Source organism: Pollicipes pollicipes, unplaced genomic scaffold (genome assembly GCF_011947565.3).
Source record: "Pollicipes pollicipes isolate AB1234 unplaced genomic scaffold, Ppol_2.1 Scaffold_4881;HRSCAF=5763_pilon_pilon_pilon, whole genome shotgun sequence".
Lineage (NCBI taxonomy): Eukaryota > Metazoa > Arthropoda > Thecostraca > Pollicipedomorpha > Pollicipedidae > Pollicipes > Pollicipes pollicipes.
In genome coordinates this window covers 37,807,011-37,834,892 of record NW_023596576.1, presented here as the reverse complement: position 1 = coordinate 37,834,892, position 27,882 = coordinate 37,807,011, and the positions used below count along the sequence as shown (strand labels likewise).

The 27,882-nt window shown below is 49.8% G+C and overlaps 1 protein-coding gene across 1 annotated transcript; it reads right to left on the bottom strand.

The window, feature by feature from the left end:
- On the bottom strand, positions 1-27,882 carry LOC119100342 (glutamate receptor ionotropic, kainate 2). Its single transcript, XM_037223444.1, has 11 exons — positions 27,781-27,882; positions 21,974-22,177; positions 19,037-19,141; positions 18,790-18,821; positions 17,436-17,661; positions 11,303-11,420; positions 8,046-8,125; positions 5,113-5,338; positions 4,477-4,641; positions 1,506-1,606; positions 1-596 (listed from the first exon to the last, which is right to left on the bottom strand). The coding sequence occupies exons 1-11, from the start codon at positions 27,877-27,879 to the stop codon at positions 348-350; spliced, it is 1,605 nt and encodes a 534-aa protein (XP_037079339.1). The 5' UTR covers positions 27,880-27,882; the 3' UTR covers positions 1-347.

Genomic DNA, 27,882 nt, shown 5'->3' with positions numbered 1-27,882 from the left:
ACATAAAAACGAGATCGTGCGTGGGAAAAAACACATCAGTTTGTACCTCCCAAGACTGTGCAGGTAACAGGTACGCTCTAAAGCAGCAACCATCCACGCCCCGTCAGCTAGATTCAACTAACCGCACATTACCAACATCATAAGCGGGCCAAGTGTGCAGTCCGCTCGTTGCCCTGGAATGCGGCCCACGTGGCGAGCTGCCTCTGGAGTCCGTCCACGGTCCTATCTCGCGTGCAGTCGTCACTCGTTCCAGTGAGCCGGTCGCCGGCCACTCCGCACTGGTCCACTAGCACCACATCAGTGCCCAAATCCAGCACACTTACACCACACAGCGGGAGGGTCTCAAATCAAGAGTACTCCAGCAAGGTGCCGCGATGATCCAACGCGTAGCCATTGCCAGAGCCGCCGTTCTCCGCCAGACGGGCAGCGATGACGTCACAGCCAACAGATGGCGGTCGTGGCGGCGGTTGCGGGACGTAGGTGGCGGTGGTGTTGTGACAGCGGGAGCACGAGCGGCGCAGGGCGGGTCGCTGTCGGGGCGCGTGGCACCGCATGGCGAACCGCAGCTCGTTGGCCATCTCCAGGCAGATGGATTGCTGTAATGGAAATAATGTACGGCTCGTCATGACTATCAGTCAATTATGAAAAGGCGGGATACGGAGCAGGCAGGTAAGACGAAAACCAGAACTACACGGATGGCGGTCCGGGGAGCGTGTTGCATCTTTACAGCACTCACCCAGTCAAACAATTGACCAATGGACATATCCTGAAAATAAGATATCATAACCCATGTCCTGGAGAAGCGCGCCAGAACATTCAGCAAAGTGGAGCGGGAGCATGAGAAACTGTGACCGAGATCAGCGACTAGGAGAGTCAATTTGCATTATTTTGTGAACGCCTCGGTATCCCTCTCCCCAGCGTTGATTAAGGCCACCCAAATTTTGGTGTGGGCCCTATTACCAATATTTTGTGGTGGGATCAATATCTTGTTCTTGTTGGAGCATTCCAAAACTCAACGAAATATTAATATAACACACAATTTGTATCCCCTTTGCGTAGAATTTAATGGTCTGGCATACTATTCTGCTCGAATAGAGGCCAATTTAAAAATGGAGTAACCTATGAACTCGCAACTCACATTTCATGAAAGCTCATGATTGCAAATCAGTGGTGATTGTGATTTGTGTGTGACTGCAAACCTTGTTTAAGGAAGGTCGGGTTGCTGGGACCCCTGGCTGGGCACACCCAATCAATCATGCTATCGGTTGTGTTGCGTGATGGGTTAAGTCCACTGGCCGGCCGTTGGCATTCGTTTTCACTCAATGATAATATACTGACTATACAGGACAGGGTCACGTAATGACATCATATCTCGTAATAGCGTACTTTGAAAGATGACCTAGCTCCCCAATCAAGCACTCCAAGGAAATGCATAGCCGCCAATGTGGTGTCTTCTTTGCTCCAAACATATTCAACAAACAGAACACGCTGGGATCGACCCTTACCCGATCGGTTTGCGCGTTTTTCTTGGAGTTCCAGCAGAACTCGAGGACGGCGACGATGATGGCCAGCGAGAGGCCGCACAGCAGCACTACGAACACGCCGCCTGCGAACCAGAGCCGGCCGTCAGGGCGAAGCGAGATCGATACCAGACTCGCGATGAATCACCCGCGGCTAAGAGAGACACCGGCAGGCACTAATAGTGTAAGCGGCGGTAGGCAGCAGTAGTATAAGCGGCGGTAGGCAGCAGTGGTATAAGCGGCGGTAGACAGCAGTCATATAAGCAGCGGTAGGCACCAGCAGCTGGTGCGTTATCGAGTGACAGCGGCAGCAGACTAAGGACAGCTGTGACGAGGCCGGCGGCTACCAGGCGCAGCATATGGAGATGTTCCCATCCTGTCCTGTCTCATGTGCTAGCAACCAACCGGATGGTCAAGCACTTGGCTGGTGTCGCCAGACCGCTTTCATTTAGCCACTAATTGAGAGTGCTAATGTATAGCATAAACTCACGAGCATAGAACCCATACGGCCCTGTGAGAAGGCCAGCTCACCTCCCGAACTTATCGAAAGTTTAGCGCCAGGCTAATGACGCTCGTAGACCGAAACCACCTTTGGGTCTCGAAACGTTGACGCATGTCTCTCGGCTATGCACACCATGTACAATATTAAGCTTGGTGCTAGAGGCGGGGGAAATGCTCATAGATCATGCCTCGCGCAAGTGTCGCGATATGTCGTGAGTACATCGTACTTGAGGGCCCCGCCGACGCACGGCTGAGCCATTGGCGTGTAGAAACGCCCGAGACGCGTGCAAATGTACTTTTACAGGGCACCTGCATTAAGATGGAGTGTGTCTTCGTTTCTCTTTCTATTGAGTGACCAGTAGGATGTAAAAATACGAGTTGCTGGAAAACATCGGGCTGCATTGACCTGCTCAAAGTGAAGACATCATCACAAACTCGGGAAATTACAGTCGTGCGCCACAAGCCCCACAAAATATCTGAAACAGTTAGCCCTAGCGTTCTTACAAATTCTCCGGGGAATGTCGGACGCCCGATAAGAAAATTCACTTTTCTTACCCTTCTAGCGATTTAAGCAACTTTTGTAGGGTTGTGGCCGCGCTTTAGCGGCCCCGAATCCACCAACGTCCACCAGCGAGATGCAGACAAATCTACACTTTATGAATTCAGAAGTCTGAGGTTAAGCTATCGGCTTTCAAGCTATAAGGAAGTACGTCCAATTTTTTTAACCATTGATGTTATTTATGACACTTGTTAAAATACCTTCCAGAAAAAAACATTGGTTTTATTGACAGCACCCAACGTTTCAAGCTGTTGTCATAATCACGGGCGAAGCAGGCTGAACAAGCTAACAACTTGCAATTAAAAAACCGAGACACGCTAATCCACAAAATATTCCGGCTTTGTGCAGACACTTTCAGTACAAATGTGTTTAAAATGGTAAATTGTCTGAGCTCCCACATTCTAAAACCCGACTCTTTACTAATTAGGGCTACATAAAACACAGGCGGCTGAACCGGAAGGTTACGATGACCATAGCCAGTCTCAGATTAGAAAAAAATGCTTACCACGGTGATCAGACGCCATGAGCATTGACCGCATTTCAGGAACGTTCCGGTCATGACGCCTGATAGTCGCGGTCCAATCTAGACTTGTGTGGTTGCTGCGAGGCCTGGTCTGCCATGTTTGATTCGCTTGCTACCTTGTGTTTAAAGATAGTTTCATCCTCATTCGTGCTAAGCTGTTAAATATATAACTGAAGTTTAAACATCGTGAAAATAATTGAAAATATTAGTAGAGTGCAATCGCATAGGGATATCCTGACACATAGACTTTCTCCAAGCTTTGAAAGCAATTGCTACCCCTCTTGAAGATATTGCCTCATTAATCATCCTTTTGCCGGCCTCTTGCACGTGGCAGGAGTCGGGGCACTACTCTCGGCGCGGCTCATCTTTGAGGCCTCTCCTGAATAACTAATTACCTCCAGAAACATCAAAGCTGACATAAGACAGGGTGACTACGCTTCTCCACTCGAGCGTGATTATGTTGTCAATGGCGTGAGCTGGCTCATTCACTTGATAAACATTGTCAGTGGAACTGAATGCAGAGCGGGAAGCCACGCGCACGTGCCTGTGGTGTCCCCATCTCTTGCTCCCGTTATTCATATTTTTAGTTTCTCCAAATAGCTGTGCTTAGAAATAAAAGTATGCATTAACGTATATAATATTGATTATAAATATAGATGGGCGCCAAATGACCGCTGCAGTCGGCGCGCCCGAGAACACCAATCAACAACAACAAAGATGACAAATATGCCCTTTATTTTGAACAAACTCTACATAGGCGTGTCAGACGTCAAGGTACATGATATTGTTGATCGTTTTTTGACTGATCTGTCAAAAATGTAGCCATTCTCAGTCGGGAAAAATCCAGGTTTGCCGTAAAATCACTTCAGTGGGAACGCCAGATGCAACCAACGCGAGCTAGGAAAAGGAACGAAAACACTGTCCCTCGTCCATGACTGCTTTGCTTGAACTTAAAACTGTACAATCGGTGCTAAGGTGTAACATAGATGTACGAACAAATTTTCGGCAAAGAGTGATAAATGAGCATGTTGGTTTGCAACACAATCGGAGCATGTTGAATTGTCATGCAATCGGTTAATGAGTAGTAGATCTACCAGTCGAGAGGGAATGATCGACACACCCAAGCTTCGTCTGCTTTATATTGCGGCCTTCACCCCTCTCACTTTCACCTATTTGTGACGAAAATATGCACATGCGTAGTCAGTAAATAAAATGATCACGCCCTCTTTAAGAACGAGGAAAATATTACAGCTTTGAAGCGCATTTGGATTTTAATCATGCTTTGATTGGTGCAGCCTGTTACAACAGATTCCTGCTGCCTGGCCGATGTTCTCAGTGCTGTAGCCTCTTACAGCACATCCCTGCGGACTGACCGATGTTCTCGATGCCCAGCTCGCTGGCCTTCGACTCGGACTTCTTCTCGTCCCGGTTGCAGACGTCGCCCGTGTCCTTCCACCACTTGTTGTACAGCATCTGTACCACGCCGTTCTCCTGCAGGTCCAAGATGGCTAGCGAGATCCGGTCCCGCCAGGGCGACCCTGCCGGCGCGCAGACGACCCCTGGGTCAGTGCGCTCGCCGCCCCTCCCCCCCTCACCCCCCCCCCCCCCCCGGCCGCGCCGGTGGTCCGGGCGCCACCTCCTGCCAGTCTGCTGCTCCGGTGACTACCTCGGGCCGGGTCCGGGTGAAGGAGATCTGAACACAGTATCATGAAGGATAGACTCCATTATGCCTTTGCCGGTCCACCAGGACTTGGGTGCTCTCGCCATATACTACAACGGATTGCTCAAAGTCATGCTTCGGCGAACTCGCCGGCCGACGTGAGTGGGCTGGGCTCGGTGTGCTGCGCATCGCCCCGCCGTTGTTGGAGCGTCTTAATGATAACTAGTCAAGGCCGCACCGCCACCGAACCCATTTCTCCAAGACCGGCTCAGTCGGTCGCCAGTTGACACCTGCTGATGCCCGCCACTTCCAGCACCCTACGCCCCGCTGATTCCGTGCGGACACCCACCAGCTGGAGTGGCGATGCCGTAACCCTTGGAGTCGAGCAGGCCGCCGACCTGCGTGAGGTTGCAGTTGCGCTGTACGATGTAGTCCAGTCCGGTGGACTCCATCAGGTAGGCGTAGTTGCCCTTCAGTACGCGCTGCACGCCGTACTTGTGGTCGGAGACGAAGACGGACTGCTTGCGGCTGTTCATGAAGCGCCACATCTTCTGGTACGTGTCGATCTTGGAGTCCTGCAATCAGCACGGTCAGGTACGATCCAAGCCACGGTGAGCCTAGGCGACACCAGAGTCCCATTTGATCCCATTGGACTAAGGAGGCTTTGTAGATGCATAGCAATACGACGTGCCCAAGGAAACAAACATCCCGTCGCATGATTTTGAAGTCCGCAACAAAAACATCGCATCGCAGGCCAACACCAGCGTGTTGAGATATTTTCTCAATCAGTAGGATATTTTACCACACACAATAAAAAACAATTTCAGAACGCGTGACAACGATCTAGATGGACGTACTTTAAGTCTGCAAATAGATTTGCACGTACAGACGCAGTAGAGTATGTAGTCGGATAGGTCGCCGCAATATGACGCACGACGGTCACACTCGCTCAAATGGATGCTTGTTTTTCTCTCACAACAGAGGGGCCAGATTACCTCTGACAGGTACTCGGTGCTATCTTTTTCAGAACCTACGCATCGTATTCCTCCTATTTAGAGCTCAGCGACGCAGCCTTTGCAACAGAGTGCTCAGTATTCGATGTCAGTGCCGATAGAGGGGAGCGACAGGTTCCCCACGGTGCGGCAGCGGGTCCGTCAGGGCTGGCCGGCGTGGAGGCCCTCTACACTGGGATGGCAGCCCACGTGCCGCTGTGGTAAACATCCTCGCGCTCCCTGGTTACGACACTCGTCGACCAACTCATGCCCACGATGAGAGGCGTAGCTTAACACGGCATTGTTGGCTTTCGCGAGTTGGCACTTCAGTGATCATGCTTTATACCTGAGCGCATCCATCGCCGCCATTTATGAAAGGGAGTGTTCCGTATTTGTATGGGGTTTTGAAATAAAATAGCCATCTTGGAGACCATTCAATGCAGTACACACCCATGCCCTTTTAAGACCCACACTATCCTAATTTCTGAGCTTTACGCCCGTGAAGATGTACACATTTTTATGGTGAGACTATTTCAAAGTCAGCCAGGCATCCCTGACACCATAATGACATTCAAATCCCGCGATCCTGCCACTCCGTTGGCCGCGCGGCGATCTAGGCCAATAAAAATATAATTGTGAAGTCGTTCATATTTGGTGTTCGTTAGAATGATTTCCAGATATAACGGCCGCCAGTTGGCTCTCAGTCAATCTTGTGCAAGGTACGCTGACGTCACCAAACAATGACGTACTGAGCAGCATATTTACTAAACAGGGAACTTGAGTTATCTAGAAAAACCTTTCCACTTAAAAGCGAGGCAATGATTAAATCTGATGCTTCCATAAATATCTTTAAATGTGGAACATTCTCTTCAAGCGGCTCAAAAAAGCTTCATCGGAACATCATCGATGTGCTTGAGGAAAAAACACTTCCTGACACGCCTTTAATAATCATACGCGATGAAACACCGATAACAGAACTTTTTGCTTCTGTCGCAGTGGAAGTGTCTAGAATTTGTCGAAGTCAATGAATTTGAGCTTGTAAAAACTGACCATAAGTTTTGCCCGTTTTTACAAGGATGTTAACGGGCAAAACAGACTTAAAGACTCGAAGGATTTTCGCGCGGTTGTCTTCATTTTTACAACTTGCGTTTCTGTTGATCTATTGTTTTGGCTGATCCAAAGCTGTGGCTTTCAGTGTATTTTCTTCGCATCCAATGATTATTTTCCAGAGGCGACGTGGGAACGAAAGGGAGAGACCTAAATTAAATATAAGTGTTATGACGTCTTTCCCTGTTTCACTAGACAGACAAAATCTAATTTAGAAGGAAACCCTATGTCCTCCGGCATAGAACCAGTCTCCAGGGATTTCGTGGGCGTGGGTATCCGAATTTTAGAAATAGTTCGCGTATTGGGAGCCACACGTGCAGGGATGTTTCCAGGGGAGGGCAATGCACATGTGTATGAACAATGGTTCTCAAATATGCTGAGGTCGGTAACGTTGCACGGACATGCTCTGTGTAACTCATTTTTTGCTAAGACAAGTTGTGACTAGCATTCATTATCGACGTTTTATGGTTGTTAGTATTTATTATGTGAGTCATGATTAGGCTCGCATGCTATCCGACAATCCCTAGCGAGCCGTGATGGGCGGTCTAACGACGAGAGTAACTATCGAAGAGTATTTACATCAGGCTCGCTCACTGGGCATGTCCCATTTTCCCACTCTCATCTTCCCTGGCGGAGATGCCAACCGGTTGTTGGGAGTAAATGTGAGATATGTACGGTAAACCTGTCTAACGTGGGTGGAGCGATAATACACGCCCGGTTCATACATATGGAGTCGATATTGTCAGCAGAGGCGCCGCCACGGATTTTGACGAGGAGCACGCAAGAAGCAGTTTTCAACTATCCAAAAGGTAAGTATTTTTGCCATAAACAAACCGCAGCCCGCAAACAAATCTGTCGAAAAATGAGCCCAGACGTATTTTGTTTTTTTAATTTTTTTTCTTTAAAAGTTTAATCACGGCATAGAACAAATAGTGCATGTCTAATGGTCCATCTATTCCACTTATTGAAGTTGCGACCGCAAAAGGGCTTTTTCGATTTTGCAAGCAGGCCCAAAATATGTTGATGGAGATATTTTTGCCCACTTACCATTCGGGCGACAAAATCGCCCATTTTTCCCCTGATCACAACCCCCGAAGTGCCAGATTGCGAAAATCAAAATGTCAGTGTTACACTCCCCTTTCCACGAGTCTGACCGCTGCAGGCCGTCCGCGGGTCTACTCACGCGGAAGAAGGTCATGGTGGAGCCCCCCTCCAGCGTGCCGTACTCGATGTCCTCCTGGTTGGCCAGGTCGGCCGCGCTCTCTGCGGAACACAACACTCACTGCATTGGTCGGGTCACTCCTACGTCGACTCAGGACCCTGCCAGTTATTGCGTCACGCGGCGTGGTTCATCGAAGGCAGGTGACGATGATGATTGGAGCTTAAGCACGCGCCGATGGCTGAGGTCGCATGAGATCGGTCCATGTATTGATTTGGGAATGCTTGAAATACTTGGAGAACTGCAACGAAGTGATTTCGCGGACCATGCAGCTAGCACAAACGCTCCTTCTTCTGAACCTACGGTTACGTTTCAGTTGAATTTTACCACGCCTATGCTTTTGGGAACGAGCAGCGATATTAGATATCTACAATTACTGTTGCAAGGGTAACCACACTTGCATCTCCGAAACATCAGTATGTTTGCATCATGTTTGTATGCATCAAACGAGCAGTTCTCATACACAAACAACGTTACTAGGCAAATACCGTCAATTACAACAGGCAGAGCGGAACATCATCAGATTGCCTCATTAGAGACAGCTCTTGAATTTTCAATTCCCATCTTCAGTTTCCGCCGTTCATTTGAGCTTTCCTTTTTGCGTCTGTCCTCTCGTTCGTCGCTGGAAAAGCGCGCCGGACGTGGGAGCCGAAGAATAGAATGGCTGATTCCCCTGGGGCGGTGCTGGGTCGTCGATCAATGGGCCTGCACCGCCGGCCGAGTCCAACCGGCGCTGGGCCGGCCCGTCGCACCAGCAGCCAGGCGAAGTTCGGTGCGGCCCGGCAGTCCCGCCCCGGAGACTGGCTCAAAACGTCAACAGTCGGGCGCGTCTCGGACCAGTCCGCCCCAGAGATCGCTGGACCGATGGACCGACGGTCGTGCCCGGCTCAGTTCAGCCCGGCGCGGTTCCGGTGAGGCCGAGCCCGACCAACAGCCAGCTACCGTGGCGCACCGTGGGTCATGGCCAGCTGGCGTTAACAATGCGGCGTCATGCTATAAAACAATTGTGAGTGCAGCGATATATACATATACATATATATATATATATATATATATATATATATATATGCATATGTATATATATATATATATATATATATATATATATATATACATGCATTTAATATGCATACATGTATATAATATAACAAATCAAATAGAGAAACTAATTTCGCGAGCCAAATAGACGGCACTTCTAAGGCAAGACGCCCATAGTCGGCGTCCATCGTCGTTCACGCTTTGCTAGTCGGATGTCTGGGGAGGGGGAGGAGGTTGTAATGGTCGACTGATCATCGCATCGGCCTCTCACGCAGGGAGACCAAGTTTGAATCCCAATCGTGTCCTGGCCTCTCAGCGCCAATATGTCAATGCAATAGCTGACGCGACATAAAATGAGGGTGACGACGACGGTCGCGTTTCTTCGCAGAAAAGGTCAGATGTCCGGAGCTCTACCAATGGAGGCAGGGGGCGACGGCGGACGGGAGGGCAGCGGACGGGGCGGGAGCCACGGATCAGTGGGAGTCGCTGGACCGCTGGGTCACTGAGGACGTAGTCGGGGCCGCTGAGGCACCAGCCACAGACCGAGTACCCACGCGGACAAAAGCGCGAGCAAAGCATGTATTACGCTGGTGAGACTGCGCCGGCGGTGAGGCCCGTGCCGCGCCGTCTGGCTGTGACGGCTCACCGCTGGCAGCGGCCGGCCAGCCCGACGGCGGCGCCGCCAGGACCTCGTCCAGGCGCTGGCAGGTCGAGCCGAGCTGACCGAGCGGTCGCGCCGCCAACGGCCGCGCCTGGCAGCTCGCAGACGGGCCAGAGGGCGGCGGTTAGTGGGCCGGAAAATGACGCCGCTCACGCCGAGCCGAGCGCACGCCTGTCCCGGCCGAGCGTGTTGCGGCAGACGATAATCGTTAGAGCCTGGCAGCCAGGACTGGACTGTGAAGAAACGGACCGGGTCCGAACGCACGGCTGGCATTCGCCTGCGCATATGGAATAGGAAAGGGGAGCCCATACTCCGCGGCCCAGGGGCTGAGAGATGGCTATGTGATGAAGGATATTGTTAAGGTCTTTGTAGAACACCCAGTAATCTTATCCACAAAATGCGCTGCATTTACGTTTGCAATGCTTGTAAGCTGTAGCAATTGGCCTTTCAGCTTTTACGGGTGCGTTAACTTCCGAGGTTATTTTCGCCCGCGCACGGAAGTTGGTTATTGCTCTGTGTGATTGGCATGCGGCATGTCTTACCGACGCGTCAATATGAAACACACCTCAAAATAAAATTATATTATATAAATCAGTTCAACTCCTCGCCTGACCAGCAATCAGCACAAGAGACAATTGAGACAAGAGACAATTTGAGACAAGAGACAAGAGACAAGAGACAATTTGAAGACCTTGCCGGGCACATGTTGTAGCGTGATATGCTATGTGTCGTTGTGTGCTCACTTGACTTGCTCACAACTGATGGATGCTGTTACTGACATCGTATTTAGTGGCTATCATTAGTGTAGCGTACATCGGACGTTAGGGTCATTTTGATATTACATTTATTTGAACTGGGCATACTGTTAACGTTAACGTTTGGGAGGTTAAAGGTGGCAAGACCTGCCGCATGCTCGCCCGATCATTTCGTATCTTGCTTTTTCCAGAAATTTTGCTTGACGCCGTTATAATTTGCAAAATACTGTCCCGTGAAACAAGCATACGGAATGTCAGGTACGTACGACATACCATTTAACATAAGTAATCTTTTCGGCAACAATTCCATTCATAGTGTTATGGCCGGAAACAAAGTGCAGAAATGGCCGTTGTCACGAACGATTACAGTACAACAATTTTAACTTCAAAAAACTTCTGCGTTCATTTTTCGACAACATCCATTTTGTCAACGATTTTTGGCTAGAAATGCTTCGCAAAAATTTAAAATATGTTGATAAAGACGCATAATTTGATAAAATTGTGGTTGGCTGGCTATAAACGAGACCATGCTTTTACGGGCAGGCATGACGCACCACTAGACAACTTTTGAAACACCGAATCTCTTGAAGAGCGCGGCTACATGTCGTACGGCCCATCGAATCGTCGTAAAAATGACAAGATCCAGTCAATGGCAGAGAAAAAACCTTTGCGCCAGTTCCGCAGCCATGCGGAAGGAAGCAGCTCCGAAGCATCGGTCGGCCGGAGGGGGCAAACCCGTGCCCCGGCTGCCACGACGCCGTACTCACGTATGGAGGTGGACGTGCGCTCGACGGTGAGGAAGGCGGCCAGATTGGCCGTGTAGGAGGAGATGATGATGAGCGTGAAGAACCACCAGATGCTGCCCACTATACGGGTGGACGCCGCCTGAGGAGTGTCGGCGGATTAGCAAAACACTTTTTTCAACCAATCGCACGCAAGACGCTTCTGCAAAAGGTTACGTCATGCATGATATCAATTACTTGCTTGCAATTAAGGTCATCATAAATCATCTGCTTCAGGCGATCTTTTCCTTACGGGAGTTCGGTCGTTTGCAGCTCACGTGGCCGCCACCGCTATTTGTATACCGCTTAAAGGGAATGTCTATCCTTTAATGAAAATTAATCCACCCATATTTCTAAAAAATGCACTCTAGTGAAACCTCAGGATTACTTACGTCTGATAATAACACTGGGTAGTGACACTGCAGCGGAGTGGTAAGCACAAGCAGGCAGTGACACAATAAGGCTATCAATTTTAACTATCCAGTCCAGAGATGCCCAGTCCAAATGCCCAGTCCAAGAGTCCAAATTATGCTGTCCACGCTCGGTAACAGCACTGCCCAGTGCTGCTACACGTCTTCCCTATAGTGACGACCACCGTTGTCACGACAACCGCCGTGCGCACCCCTACTGGTGCGAATAAAAGAACATTTGTGATTGGCCCAACGAACAAAAGCCTGTTGCCGAGAAGCACATTGGTTGAAATTTTAACCAGTACGTCGCATGGATCATGGGATACACCCATTCCCAAAGCCAAAGTGCGCCTCGAAAAGAATCACTGTGGTAAACGTCATAAGGGAAAAATCAAAGCCATAGTATATCGTTTCGTTAAATTTGCGGAATAGCTCCACGCTAGCATATTGTTTTGGTCTACACGAAGTGTTCAAGCTTTCGCAACATTTATTACGTAAATATTTTGACACATTAGTGTATTGTTCGCACTGCAGAAGACACACGTTGGAAAAAAACAAAGCAAATGAAATTCAATACTTTTATAGTGTTGAGTACGGAGTCCAACGAGACTTCTTCCGTAAAGTGGGCTACTTCAAAATAAAAGTTTTGAGCTTTTCAGAAGGAATAAAGAAAACTGGCGTTGATAATCCAATCGTACGTGTCTGATGCTATAATAAGTGAAAAGAACAAATAAGGTGGGATACTCTTTTTGAGACTCGCCCTGACGGGGGTCGGCGCGACCGCCTCTAAGTCCTTTGAGGGTACCTCTCCGGTATGCTTTGCAATCGCCCCCAAATTTTTAGTAGCCTAATGAGTACGCATTGCGCGTGTTTTGATACTTAAAACGTGTTTCTAGCTACTCTGACTTCGGAGCAGCGGTATATTTTAGAAACACCGCAAGACGTTCCACGGCCGGCGCAGGCGGCGAACGTCCACGGACGATGTCGCGGAGCGCGCGCGGCGGGTCAATATTGTTACGTTGACGGAGCCACATGTCATAACGGGATGCTCAAAATACATAAAATATACACCATTGACTCAAACTAAACAAGGAACACGTCTGCTTGAGCCATTTGTCAGAAGGCGCAGGCTGTCGTATGTATGCTGTAAAGCTGAAAAGTGCAACTTTCTGGAAAATTTGACCTTTGACCTGGCATAATGGGATCAATCATTGACCTAACAACTCAAAAACTATCACCCAACAGTATACCCCGACGAGACCAATACATTGAAATATCGACTAAGATCTAGCCTAATAAACTTGGAAACGCCGGGGGGAATGGGATCGCATCCCCCCCCCCCCCTGTCAGATCGCGTTATGAAAAACGGCGAATCAAAGCGAGGACTAATACACTTTGCCAGTTCATGTGGTCGACTTTGATAGTCTGCCATCCAAGTGAAGGCATCCAAGTAGAAACCTTTGCTCAAAGCACCTTTCTGACAGCTGCGACGTTTGAAATAAGCGGGTTTACGGCAGCGCCATTAGTGTGTGCTTTGCGGAAAGTGTAAATTCGGACCTAACACAGAAATATGAAGCAGCGCCATTTCAAAACGTCTGCAACCCAGTCTTGAGCTATTTCTCATAAGCAGGAAGGCAAGTTTTGCCTCAAACCGGGGGTGTAGTTTCCAACTTATTTGAGGAGATGGGGGAGCTCCAGTGTCACAGCTTTGGGAAGGAGGTGGGCAAAATCCGGGGACAGGCCCGCCGTAGGTATTTTGGGAATAGGTTTCACCATTCTTCCCTGCTCACCCCCTCCCCCACTTGTTTTGCGGAACTACATCCCTGCCTCGATCCTTCTCGGGAAGACTGGCTGCAACCATTGATACTGACGTTTTAATCTAACGACGCAATGGTAGATGAAAAAATATAATGCAGACGTAATATCTTTGTGATGCATGGAAGGAATATATTACGTGCTAAAAGTGATGGTTACTGCTCGCGCATGTCTTGTTCTCGTGTGGTGTTAGGGAAATGATGATTACGCTACCGAACGACCACTCTCGTTTCGTCTCGTTTTCGAACGATTCGCAACGCTCTCGTGGCTTGATGTGACGGGCATAATCTTAGCTGATTGGCCATAGCCACCGCACATATCTGCACATTACACTTTGCTTTTGTTTATTTCACAACTCGGTAAGTAAATTGCTGCATTTACAGCCATCCCTTACAGCCTGGCGGGTATCAATGTCGTAGCGATATCGCTGGACTATTCGCCCTTTGTCCGAGTTTTGTCGGATTGGTTGGGCGAGAAAGGGGTGTTTTTTAATACACCCATTGATGATGGCAATGCGAAGATAACTATCAGGCATTTCGGTCCTCAAACTAGGCTACTGGGTAAAACTGGGATTCTGACGAGCAAGACAATAGACGTGAAAATTTGGCCACTTTGTCTAGGGAAATTTCCCAACTAAGTGTATGTGGTTAGAGAATTGCAAGTCACATTGCACGGCAATCTAAAAGCAAATATACGACCTACCCTTCGTCCAAAAATGGAATACAAATCCGTACACAACTAATTGAGAAGGAAAGCTATAATGATTTTGCATTCATGCAATCTCACATCTTCCTTCTTCCATTTCCTCGCTGGATCGTAACCAGATTTGTATCCCAACTGACCAGTTTGTTTACTGTAACTCATAAATGCAAATCAGCACCCTTTCCAAATACACGCTAAGAGCATTAAGATGGTAAAATAGTTCGTGTTTTCTCTAACCGAGAGAACACCCGCTGGGATGTGCTGGATGATCGTCGCACTGGACTTGATGCCTTCCAAAATTTATGGGTCTGCCACCCCCAGCACGCGCTCGGGTGACCGGTTGGATATCCTTTTCCCGGTCGGGGTCAATTTGCCTATCCTGAGATCTCAAGAACCAAGAAAGCTGGGAACGCCAAATTTACAGGGTGTGTTAGCCTGTGCGTGAACTCACTTCGGCCAGTTTTTAGGTTTTTGGGTCATGGTCTTCAGGTCAAATAAGGTTAAACAAGGTCAAACTTCCAAAGTGCCCTCAGAGTCAAGATTCCTGTCCTAAGCAGATGGTCACATGCTCATTTAAGGTCAGTGACCTTGTTTAAGCTTTTGAAGGTCATAGTGACCAAAATCATATAATACTGCTTTGATTTTTGCATTTGAATAATCGACAAAGACGACACTTGGCAGTATGTTCCCAAACACAAAATGTTGACCTGGGTCATTTTAGGTCAGTGACCTATTCTGACCTTTAAGACGTCGGTAAAAGACGTGTAAAGCAGTTCCTGCTAGGAGTAAATTCAAAATGAGCACCAGGAACTACCCCATAAAGCAAACCGTGAAGTAATAAAGTAGGTCGTTTTTTACCTAGGGTCGCTTTAGACCATCACAGGTCGCTTTTAGTGGGTCGCTTTAAATAGGTCGCTTAAAACAGGTCGTTTTTGACCGTCATACCTGGTCATATGTCATACCATACCATACCATATCATACCTAGAACAATGCAGTTTGTTCATTCAATTGTTGTGTTGCCCAAGGAAGTATGTCAGAGATGTACAGCTTCGTCTAACATCCCGTCGTTGCATCAGATTGAGCGATTTCCTAGAAACAGACTTCGCTGAATCCATGACCTGGCTTTGACCTGCCATAGGTCAGCCATCTTACGAAGTGTATCTAAATTTTTGATACTAAACGATCCGTTATTCAATTCCCAGTAGCTATGCAAAATTTGACGTTGCTACGCCGTGCCGTTGCCACGCCCCCCCCCCCCACGCCAGCCGTGTTTGCCCCCCTCCCACCTCCCCCTCCCCTCCCCAAAAGGCACCTGACTACTAGAGATACTGCTAAAAACACTCGGATCGATGCCCCAGTGGAAAGATCACCAGTCCAGAACTCGAGGCTGTGGCGGCCCACGTCACATGTCTATTCGGGTTCAGGCACGGCTCGGTGGCGACCCCTACCTGCAGCGGTGCCGGACCTTCCGCCGCACCCTCCACCGCCTGGCCGCCTGGACCGCTGTCCAATGAGCGGCACTGACACACGGCCAGCCACTCAGCCAGACAGAAAATCAATATAATTCAGACAGGAGCAGGTGTTGACTGTAATATGAGGCGTTTGCAGCCGCTGTAATTTGAAGCTAATCACCTACGGCAGCGAAACCCGCCGTCACAGCCTGAACAGGAGGGTCGTGTGTGAGTGCGTACACTTGTCTGTCGGGTGCTGCAGTACGAGGGCCGGCAGGGTCTCGTGTAGCAAACTAACTGGAGAGGGGGAGTCATTTCTTAACCACTCAGCTAGCAGAAAACTAGGTCATCCTGGAGCCAGCATCTCGGCTCCCGATAGGGTTAGGTGAGGGTTAAAATATTGAACATTTCACTCCCCTGAAATGGAAAAGTACTCCTCCAGTTTGGCGAGCAGTAACGGTTCTATCTAACTGCTCGATACTTTCTTCCGTCACGTTGCAGCACAAATGTATTCTGCAAGTACCTTTCCATCAGTCCGATTTCCCCAGCACTTCCCAGACCCGTTTCCTCCGTTCCCATCATTAGCAAAACTTCGTTTGATCCCTGCATTCGCATGTATAAGAAATCCTTCGAATCTCAGCAGTACTTCGATCGCTTTCCATACCCTCATTTCTCGCGATCTCGACAGCGAGTTCAGCGGGAGCATATTCACGGTCCTGGAATGCGCACGTGCATCCATTGTACTCTTACCTTTCGTGAAGCCGATGCACAAATGTTTGTGTAATAGCCACATGCTCCCCTGCCTAATCTCCCAAGGCAACGCCACCCTGGCCCAGCGCCATTGTAGCAGGATCTCCTCGGTCTCCCTGCGTGGCTTGCTCACCCTTCCGACCATCCACTCTACGAACAAATGAACATTCCGTAAATGGATCTTCTATCTTCCTTAGAACACTTAACGTCATCCATTTTCATTCGGGCGGTAGACACAGGCCGCCATTAACCGAATAAATCCTCATCGCCCACCCGCTCCCTTGACTCGCTGGCGAACTCTTTTGAGTCTGAAGCGAGACCCCGGCGCAACAGATGAGAGCCGCCTAATCTTTGGGATTAAGGCCGGGCGCTTGGCGCAGTAAATGAGAGCCACCTTACCTTTGGGCTCAGATCGGACCTATGACGCAGCGGATGACAGATGTCTAACTTTAGGATTATGGCCGGGCGCTTGGCGCAGTAGATGAGAGCCACCTTACCTTTGGGTTCAGGTCCGACCCGTGACGCAGCTGATGACAGATGTCTAACTTTGGTATTAGGACCGGGCCTCTTACACAGAAGATGGCAGATGTCTGAATAAAGGATTAAAGCCGGGCTATTCACGCGGAAGATGACAGATGTCCAGCCTTAGTAATGAAACTGGGTCCCTGACGCAGCAGATGGCAGACAGATCTAACCTTGGGATTGAGGGCAGACCCCTGACGCAACAGATGATAGATGTCTAACCTTGGGATTGAGGCCGGACCCCTGACGCAACAGATGATAGATGTCTAACCTTGGGATTGAGGCCGGACCCCTGACGCAACAGATGACAGATGTCTAACCTTGGGATTGAGGCCGGACCCCTGACGCAACAGATGACAGATGTCTAACCTTGGGATTGAGGCCGGACCCCTGACGCAACAGATGATAGATGTCTAACCTTGGGATTGAGGCCGGACCCCTGACGCAACAGATGATAGATGTCTAACCTTGGGATTGAGGCCGGACCCCTGACGCAACAGGGTGCCCGTGATGAACCAGAAGCTGTTGCTGACGCTGAACTGGTTTTCCACCACGTCGTTATCAGCGAAGCACGGGTGCGGGTTGTTCCACTCATACGGGCTGAAGCGCGCCATCACGAACATGGTGAAGGAGACGATAACGTAGGCGGCCATGACGTACAGCCAGATCTCCACAGCCAGCGGGTTCATGAAGCTGAGGGCGCGCAGACGGCGACAGGTTACGACTCGAGCATGCCATCGTGACCTGCATCAGGAGTCGTCCAAGGTGAGGGTGGCGAGCCCGATGGGAGCCCCTTTCGAGCCCTCTGGTGTGTGGCAGACCTCTGCCACACATCTCTGGTCTGGTCTGGTCAACCTCTGGCCTGGTGTGAGGCTAAAAGGCGGTAACACGAATACATGACTATGCAACTAGCACGCATCACGAAAGATACGGACGTAGTCAGGGCTATAACTGCTAGATACGAAAGGATCTGGAACAGCTCATCTCTATTGGGATCATGGGTACCTGAAATGTTACAATGAATTACAGGCCGAGAGCTAGAGGCAAGGAAAAGCGACAATAAGTTACAACTGCGCGTTGTGTACGTCGCATGCGCTTAAAAAACACGATGTGCATCGATTGGTGGGGGAACAATCAGCCATTAAATAAAATGGCAATTGTAATGTCCTGCAATGCCGACATTCACTGAGCATTATTGACGCCGTATGATAATGCTGTAAGTTGTGAGCAGGTTGAAACAGAGAGCACCACTCGACAGAGACCGTCCTTCGGGCGTGCGGGTGAGCGCGGCGCAACAGATGGGAGCCGGTGGCGGTCGCGCTTGTCGGGTGCGAAGTGCGCCTGAACGTACGGCCGGACTGACTGGTGCTCACCTGAGCAGACGGCCGGACCGACTGGTGCTCACCTGAGCAGACGGCCGGACCGACTGGTGCTCACCTGAACAGAAGGCTGGACCGACTGGTGCTCACCTGAACATGCGGCCGGACCGACTGGCGCTCACCTGAACAGGTGGGCAGACCGACTGGTGCTCACCTGAGCAGACGGCCGGACCGACTGGTGCTCACCTGAACAGAAGGCTGGATCGACTGGTGCTCACCTGAACATGCGGCCGGACCGACTGGTGCTCACCTGAACAGGTGGGCAGACCGACTGGTGCTCACCTGAACAGAAGGCTGGACCGACTGGTGCTCACCTGAACAGATGGGCGGACAGACTGGTGCTCAACTGAACAGACGGCCGGACCTACTAGTGCTCACCTGAACAGATGGACTGACTTACTGGCGCTCACGTGAACAGACGGCAGGACTGACTGATGCTCACCTGAACAGACGAGTGGGCTGACTCTTGGGCACCTGCGGCAAACAGAACGCCTCTGTCAAGACCTTGGGAGCCGTCGCCAAGATGCTGTCTGTTGTTATCCAACATATTTTAAGCTGTTCCATGGGCTGTTCTGTTCCATGGGCTAACAATTTGAGACTGCATTGAGCGTTCTTGTAAACAGCGAATCGCTAAGCTCAGAGGGCATCGATGAACGACGTGCAGAATGCTACAAGCCACGTCAACCCACCTTGAACAGGATACTAATGCCCAGATTCATAAAAGGCTTGGTGAAGTCGACCACACTCTCCCTGGCGTAGTTGATAGTCATCGAAGCCACAGCCAGATCCGCCTTCTGTCAATCAGAGAAGGAGCACAGCGTCTCAGGTGCGGGCAGGAGAGCGTCTCGCCTCGTCCCGCACCGTCTCACGTGCGGGCAGGCGAGCGTCTCGCCTCGTCCCGCACCGTCTCGGGCGCGGGCAGGAGAGCGTCTCGCCTCGTCCCGCACCGCCTCAGGTGCGGGCAGGAGAACGTCTCACCTCGTCCCACATCCCTCACATCCTGTGCGTGGGAACTGTGGTGCCCGTAGCGCGGTGGTCAGGCTGCGAGTCTGGGAAACCAGAGGTGCGGGGTTCGGGATATCAGAAGTTCGATTGTCCGTGGTGCCCACCCTTCCTGCCAGGGTCACAATTAAGCGACACCGTATAGGCTCAGTAAGGGAGTGCGCCGAAAAGCCCCGATGACGACGGGTGAATGGTAACTTTTACACATTTTACGTGATGAGTTAGGCGAGGCCTTAGTATAACGAATGACCAATAGCCTTTTTCATGATGGATTCATACACTGGCAAACTTTTTTGAAACAATTTCTATGCAGTTTAAGTATGTAACAAACTCTCTGCCGAGGAAAAGATTGTTTCGTACAATTCCATTTCTCCAGCACATGCTTTCAATTCATCCAAATTCTAGAAAAAAAAAACTGGCAATCAATCAGCAATGTCAGCCTGGTAATCAGCAATGTGCATCGGTCGAGGGCGTTGGATGCTGGCTGTGTCAACACTTTACATGGGTGCTGTGCGGAGCAAGACGGGCTTTCAGGGTCATTTCATTCATGTATCACTCATCTTGGATCGCGTTAGGGCAATGTGAATCCGCTGAGTACTTTAAGTAAGCTTTGTATGTACTGAAAGTAAGCTCTGTAAGCACTGCATACCTGTGGACAAGGACGCTACAAGGACACAGGGTTTTTTTGTAGTGTCTGCATCAGACATGCCAAGGAATGTTTTTAAAATGTTCAGAAAAGCTTCGGTAGGAACAGACTTGTCATCACATGTGTCCATAAAAACAATCTGCTTATAGCAAGCTAAACAACAGTTTTATCAAATTATGCGTCTTTACAAACATGCTTTCAAATCCCCGCCAAACATTTCTAGACAACAATGGCTGATAAAAGACATGCTGTTAGAAAAAAACGTTGATTTTTAAAAAGTTTTTAAGGTTTTGCACCGTGATCCGTCTTAAAAACGGCTAGTCGTTCCGAATATTGTCGCCGTCTGGTGCATCAGTATATACCCATCAGTTGTAGTCCGCTAGTTCTCCGGGTGTCGTCAAGTGTTATTGCGGAGAAGGATCGAATGAAACTTACCTTTGTTGTGGGGGACGGGGCATGACGAGAATCACAGGATGCGGAACCCTGACCTAGGATCGAAACAAGACAAAGCGGGGGATTTCCTTTCCCCAGTTTCCCCAATTGTACCCAAGATGAAATGCAATTCCCGGTTAGATCAGTGGTAGATTGCTGGAATCGTAATCAGAATATCATGGTTCAAATCCCAGCAATTCCAATGCGAAAATCCAAGTAGAGAAGCGTACTTGGCTGCAAAACAAGCATATTCCCGAACCCAGCACCCAAAGACAGTTGATGCCGTCAGGAGAATTATCTGGTCGAAACTTTGTGTGCCCAGAAGAGGGTAGTCTGAGTTTTGGGAAGGGTGGAGGTGGGGGGTAGGCGTACAAGATTGACAAAGGGCTACCTGATGGTGAAAGGTGCTCAAAAGGTGCTGAAAGGACCCTTCCCGAAATGAAGTACTGGGCGTAATCCATTTGATTTCAGGAGAATGCGGTCTTCAGATAATTTTTCCTTGAACCGAACAAGAAGTTAAAAGCGGCCGGAAGATGTAATTTCGTTTGTATCTTGAAATCGATATGGTGAAGGAAGCAAGCGGTAAATGACCGTATAGAATAAACCACCGTGCTGATCGCTTTATAATGGTTCAGTATGTCCGTTTTCAAGCGATAGCGCTCAGCAGCCTTGTCGGAATTTTTGCTGGGTTCTACAGAGATATTGAGCACCCCGTGAACTTCCACTATTTATCGAAATGGTACCAAAATACGCTTTGACATGGCCAGCCCATGTTTGTCTGGGGTGTTTAAACTTCGGTCAGAAATGAAATTGAAACCAACTGTATGATGTTAGGCACATACTCGCTTGCAAACCTCACATTTAAAACCCGAGGCCCGGCATTGCTTCTCCGTAGCTCATGTTTTGTCGGCCCCACGGTTAACACTAAGCGGCAGCTGACGAGTGAACGAAAATCATGACGTGTCTGAAAGAAGCACCGTTAGAACGCGTAGAACACCAATTAGTAGGCTTAAAATGTAGATCGAGTGTATATTTCACCTCCACAATTTTCTACATTTATGACAGCAAAGCATGAGCATTTCCAGTGACTGATGATGAATGACTGACATGACCAGTGAACTGATGCTGGGTTCTGGTGGTGAACTATGGTAAGTAAATATTTACAAGTTTATGCTTTCGTGTTGCTGTGGCTAAACAGCTGTTTAGAGAGCATTCTTAAAGATATAAAGGTGAAAGATTCGGCCCACTCTAAGATTTGAACGATGTGAATTTATCTTGAAAACCTCCCTGAAACATAATATCTCGCGGCCGTTCTCGCACGTCCGACGCCCGTCGGTCGGCCGGGCGGAGCCCCTCCGCCGCCTGGCCGCTCGCCTTCAGTTGTTTGGCTGTCCATCGACGCACTTTACTGCTAAAATTATCTGTGCTTTTCAAGCCCCGCGGAAAACGGCACGGATACGACTTGCCCGCGGCGAGGGAGCCCCAGACCATCTGGTCGGAGGCCCAACGCCTGAGTGTCTCTACCAGCTGGCCTCGGACGGCTCACCTTGTCCATGAGGCGTCGCACGACGCCGTTCCACTGGCCCGTCTCGGCGTCCTGGTAACCGAACACGCCCTCGGGCGCCAACTCCAGCCGGTACCGGAACCCAACCATCTCAGCCACGCGCGCCAGCAGGTCCACGCAGAAGCCCTCGAACCTGCTGTTGCCCGTCAGGTTGGCGTTGCTGCTCAGCATGACGAACGGCCGCTCCTGCCGGAGGGGTCTCACAGGAACCGGGCACGCGCGTCGCTCAAACAGCGCTGATGGCAATGGTGTTGGGGATGGCGATGCTGTTGCTGGAGGTCATTGCACAAATATCGCAAGTTTTCCTACGGTTGCAAAGGGTTTTTCAATGGATGAGCTAGAAACTGTGCCATCACTTAAAACATGTAATTATCATGCATCACTTACAACATTTAGTTCAAATAATCTGGACCAGCTGGACTGGGCTGGACCAGATGCTGAAATTCAGTCCGTGTAGTGCTATGCAATGTACTTATTTGTAAGTGTAAAACTAAGCTTGCATGACTTTCTCAACAGAGATGTTGATAACGAAAGGCAGATAGGTACAGACTGTTAACCGAATGAGTTCGCGGAATGGCCATCTTAATGGAATCATCAATGATTTGACATGCAATGGAAATCGATGTTAGTATTAAATGGCGAAAATCTTGATGTTTTATGGTGATGAGCTAGGAGTTGCCACGTAGAAAATAACCCACCTTCATTATGTCATGAGAAAGTGGTGGACAACATCTTCAAAGATATTGAAGAAGCTCGATATTTTGAAGCAATGTTGACGGCCAGTTTTCTTCACATGAACTGATTAACACCGCTCCAATATATCTTGCACTCACCGCACAAAGTGCGCTGATTATATTCCCCTATGCCTTGGGTGTGGTTCCACAATCTTGCAGATATATTGCCAAGTTGCCCTTTAAATCGTCCCGTCCCACAATGTGCTTAGTCAGTTCCTGTAGCTCCACTGGTTAGGGCGCATGCCTTCTGATTCACGGACCTGTGACGGGGGTGGGCACCAGTCACTTTAGCCGCTCCCTTTTTGTCCCCGACTGGGTCCCTGAGTGGCTTCAACGGGATGTGGGACACTGCACACGTTGCAGATTTCACTGGATTTTTCGGGAATCGTTTCGCTGGAATCCAGACCAGCCTTAAACTGCTATGCTGTGCCTTTGATGTGAAAAAGTGCGACAAGGACACTTGCCGCCGTTGAGGGGAACATGAATTAACTGCTATATGGGCAGCCGCATGTTGCAGTCAATTGTTCTTCATCTCAATGCAGGTTTTATCATGTAAAAAACTTGTCGAAATTGGCAGCCTGGGTCAATATATGAATGAGATGGCATGTAAAAAACAACGTGTCTATGTTTTTAGTTTGCTAATAGTTGTGATATTTGTATCTGTATTTTTTCGGCCCACTTTTCCGTTTCTGTTTATATGCATTGCGGGGGGCCAGAGAAGAGGCGGGGAACTCCAGTTGGCACTAAGGGATCATATTCCCCCCCCCCCCCCCCAGCACACCTGGAAGCACATCAGATAACGTCCCTGCCTGCAACACGCGCAGTTGCTGCGCTAAATGAAGACATTTGGATGTGTGAAGAGAAACTAGGGTTCTTTATAACTGACTTTAGGTTCAGTTAACGAGCAGCCATTTTTATTCTACTACGCAACAAGACGCCAACAAACTTAAGAAATCTACATGATATTCCTTTGCACGATGCCGTAGACAAACTTCTACTCTTCGCTATCAAAGTATCCACGACGCCATCCAGGACTGGGGTCTTGTGCCAAAGTGGAGATAAGCGAGCGGAAATTTTGCCTACAAAGTTTCATGCTTGGCTTCAGGCTTTATGATAAAATATAAGTGTTGTGAATGAGATGTATCACCAAGGCCGTTCTTCCGTTTATCAGCCTTGTGGCAAAGGCGTAGGGTTGACTTCCATTCGCGTGGACGCGACATCTGTTGCCTGCTGAAAGCGTCTGTTCCGCTATACTCAGACTATGCGGCGCAGCATACCTTCCAGGCACCCACCTGCAGGAGCGTAAGCCCAGTCTAGGCAGCTGGGGTCTGTCATGCATGTGTGAAACACCTGGACTATATCTCATAGGTTTCACATGCCACAAGTGGTGAGACATATTCTAAGGCGCTGCTTAAATATAGAGCTGCTAATATTATCTACAATTTGTTTTAAATATATATAAGGCGTCTAGCTCTTCTCTCTCTCTCGCTCCTCTCTCTCTCTATACTCGTCTTCTCTCTCTCTCTCTCTCTATCTCTCTCTCTCTCTCTCTCTCTCTCTCTCTCCTCTCTCTCTCTCTCTCTCTCTCTCTCTCTCTCTCTCTCTCTCTCTCCTCTCTCTCTCTCTTCTCTCTCTCTCTCTCTCTCCTCTCTCTCTCTCTCTCTCTCTCTCTCTCTCTCTATCTCTCGCGCTGTTTCTTCCCGCCGCACGAGTTGCCCATCACCGAAGCGCCGCCGGGCCAGGCGGACTGGCGCCCGGCCGCCGAATGCACGTGTAATGCCGGTCCGCGCTGGGGATAGCGGGGAAGCGATGCGCGGCCGGTGTGTGTGTGTGTGCGTGTGTGTGTGTGTGTGTGTGTGTGTGTGTGTTGTGTGTGTGTGTGTGTGTGTGTGTGTGTGTGTGGTGTGTGTGTGTGTGTGTGTGTGTGTGTGGTGTGTGTGTGTGTGTGTGTGTGTGTGTGGTGTGTGTGTGTGTGTGTGGTGTGTGTGTGTGTGTGTGTGTGTGTGTGTGTGTGTGGTGTGTGTGTGTGTGTGTGTGTGTGTGTGTGTGTGTGTGTGTGTGTGTGTGTGTGTGTGTGTGTGTGTGTGTGTGTGTGTGTGTGTGTGTGTGTGTGTGTGTGTTGCAGACCCGCGCTTGGATAAGTGACTAATAGCAACGGTCGACGCCGGTCCGGGTGAACTACCGAGGGGGTCAGCTAAAGAAGAGAGCAGATGTTCGCGACAGGCAGGCGCGGGTGGTATTCGGTTTTAATGTAGATCAACCTGCTGTGTGTCTGCCTTTTCATCAAAATATTTAAAGGGAATTGCATTTGAACGTACCTGAACTTCACATTTGAACATAGTGAAGCAAACATCATATATGATACAATAAGCTCGCTCATAACTATTGATATAATTATAAGTGGAAAAGATTGCTCCAGACAGCACAATTTCTCTGTTTAGTAAATTAACTCATCAATACGTTATGGTTTGGCTACGCTATCTTACCTTGCACAACACACATCTTTGCGGGCGTATAGCTCAGAAACTAGGGTAATTAGATCTTAATTGAACTGCAACGAATGATCCTCTAGATGGCTATTCCGGTTAAAAACCCCATACAAGTGTGAAACACCCCCCTTTGCGCGTATAGGCAACAGCAGATAGGCAGCAATTACAGCGCGCAATTTTACATATGAAAGCCGACACGGGAACGGCAAGGCACACTGGCGGCACAGAGAGCGCAGGAGTTGGCCAATGCTGGATATCGTGCTCTTGCGCATGCTTCCACGATAAAACAGTGTTCTTAAGACAACGCACCGCATTTTAGTACTTCGGAGAACTTATAAATGCTAATTTCGAGCGCGTGCATTCATTCTTTCGCGTGATCGAACGTCGTGACGCTGCTACGAGACGGCAGCAGTGCTAAACAAAATTCACCTTCACCAATTCACCAATTTACCAGTGCTAAAAAACATTCCCCGGGGAAAATTGAAGTGGTTGCATGGCACTAACGACTGCATGTCTCTGGGGAGTGCGGAAAATATGCAGGTTTATTGTTTGAGTATCTCAATGCACGGCTATTTCCAGTCTACTGAGCACCCTCTGTCCATTCATATTACTGACTGTGACGCGAATGCAGATTAAATGATGCTGGGTGACGGTTCATTTCCTTCACGAGTGATGGGTCATTATCGACGCGCAACGCAAAAAAGGCAGTGTCAGCCACGTCGGTGAAGAGGGCGGGTGTGGCTGGCGGTCACGGGTGTGGCTCAAGCCATGCCAACTGTCCTTAACGTCCGCACTTTACTATTCAAAGATGCCAGTCCCGACTGCCGGCTGGTCTGTCACGCCAACATTTCTCAGTATTCTCCACTCGTGCCGGCAAACACGCGGACCAATGAGCCTGCATCATTTGTCACGCGGACCCTCAGGGAAACGTTTAGCTCTATGAACAGCCACGCCTCGGCCGGGCGGGCGGCTGTCGCCAGCCACGCCTCTGGCGGCGGCGGCGGCGGCGGCGGCGGCGGCGGTGGCGGCAGGGATAGTCACGGCCTCCACTAATGACCTAGTTATTCGTCCCTGCGCGTGCGGCATTGTCCGCCCGCACCCGGCATCCAGACGACATCCCCTGAGCTTCCGCCCAGCTCAGCAGGACATCGGTGGACGTGACGGGACTGGCTAACATCACGCGTGAAAGCGCTCATGGGATACGCTTACTGAGGGTTGCTTTCTACGCCTCATGAGGCGCTTAATGATGGTGCCATCTACGCCGCATTGGGACGCTTAATGATGGTGTCGGCTGTGCATGATAAGACCTCAATGCTGGTGTCAGCTACGCCTCATGGGACGCTTAATGATGGTGTCATCTACGCTCATGGTATGCTTGACTGATGGTGTGTCACCTACGCCTCAGGAGACGATGGACTGATTGGTGTCATCTAAGCATCATGAGCGTAGACTGACCATATAATCATCATTCGATATGCATGGCCTATGAGTGTTATAGCTCGTAGATCATAACTTGACCAAAGCTGCAGCGCGAGTGGATTTCTCTTGTCACATTGCAGCTATATGGCCGCAATGCGAAGGAAAAATAAACACCGATTAACTTGAAACGCGAAGACAAAATTCCAAGTGGTTGCGGTATGAGCAATTTGAACTGGAAGTCAACGACAAAAGTATTTTGGTGAAAACGGCTGTGCAGTGAAATGTACCCTTGAACTACTTTTCAATAAAGGCTCGAACGATAAGAAGGATATTGGAAAGGTGGTTTCATGATATTTTTCCGTATTGTGACATTTCATTAGCCCATGCCCTATGTTGCAGCCTGACAACACTTCCAGTTGATGTCTTTTCCAAAATATATCACCACCACAGACTCTGTACTAACTGCAGAAAGGGGCAGCAGGCAAGCACGACTTGGCCATGCTGCGTGTCCAGCCCAGTTATGAAAACTCTTGTGTTTGGTGGTCGCCTTGCTGAGCTTAGTGACTGAAATGTTTACAAAGCAACAAAAAGTTGGTTAACGGTCTCGTCTATAATGCACCTCTCGACACACTGCAGTCGGCACCGGCCAGCGCAGCCGTCTGTGCCGTCACCACAGGCCGCACGCTGTCGCCCCGGGCAAGGTGCCAGCGAACAGGGCGGCAGCGGCAGGGCGTCAGCGGACAGAGTATCAGCGGACAGGGTGTCAGCGGGCAGGGTGTCAGCAGACAGGGTGTTAACGGACAGGGCATCAGCGGACAGAGAGTCAGCGGACAGAGTATCAGCGGACAGGGTGTCAGCGGACAGGGCGTCAGCGGCAGGGCGTCAGCAGACAGGGCGTCAGCGGATAGGGTGTTAGCGGATAGGGTGTCTATGCTGTGCCCGGCGCCCGCCAGACCGGGCACATGCCGAGCCGGCCCTTGGCATGGCCTGCGCTCCTCCAGAGCGCCCTGGTTCCGCCACGATCCCTCTCATCCTCTCTCCCATCTAATCCGACAGCCAGGACGGTCCCTCTCAGGTCAGGCCGTACAGCGCCGTGGTGACGGGGGTCTTACCAGTATGGTGGTGACAGCAGGGTGACGTTAGGCACGCTGGCGCCGAAGAAGGCTGTCCTGTTGGTCAGCACGATGCCGTCTTGCCGGCTCCACCAGCCGACCTTGCGCATGCCGGCATCGGTCAGCTTGAGCATGTG

Bases quoted from the DNA above. Each gene is read 5' to 3' on its own strand.
- LOC119100342 (XM_037223444.1), bottom strand. From the start codon at position 27,879: ATGCTCAAGCTGACCGATGCCGGCATGCGCAAGGTCGGCTGGTGGAGC. The intron at 19,142-21,973 runs GTGAGCCGTCCG...TCTGATTGACAG, and splicing joins TGCGACGCCTCATGGACAAG to AAGGCGGATCTGGCTGTGGC. The intron at 597-1,505 runs GTAAGGGTCGAT...TTTCCATTACAG, and splicing joins AAAACGCGCAAACCGATCGG to CAATCCATCTGCCTGGAGAT.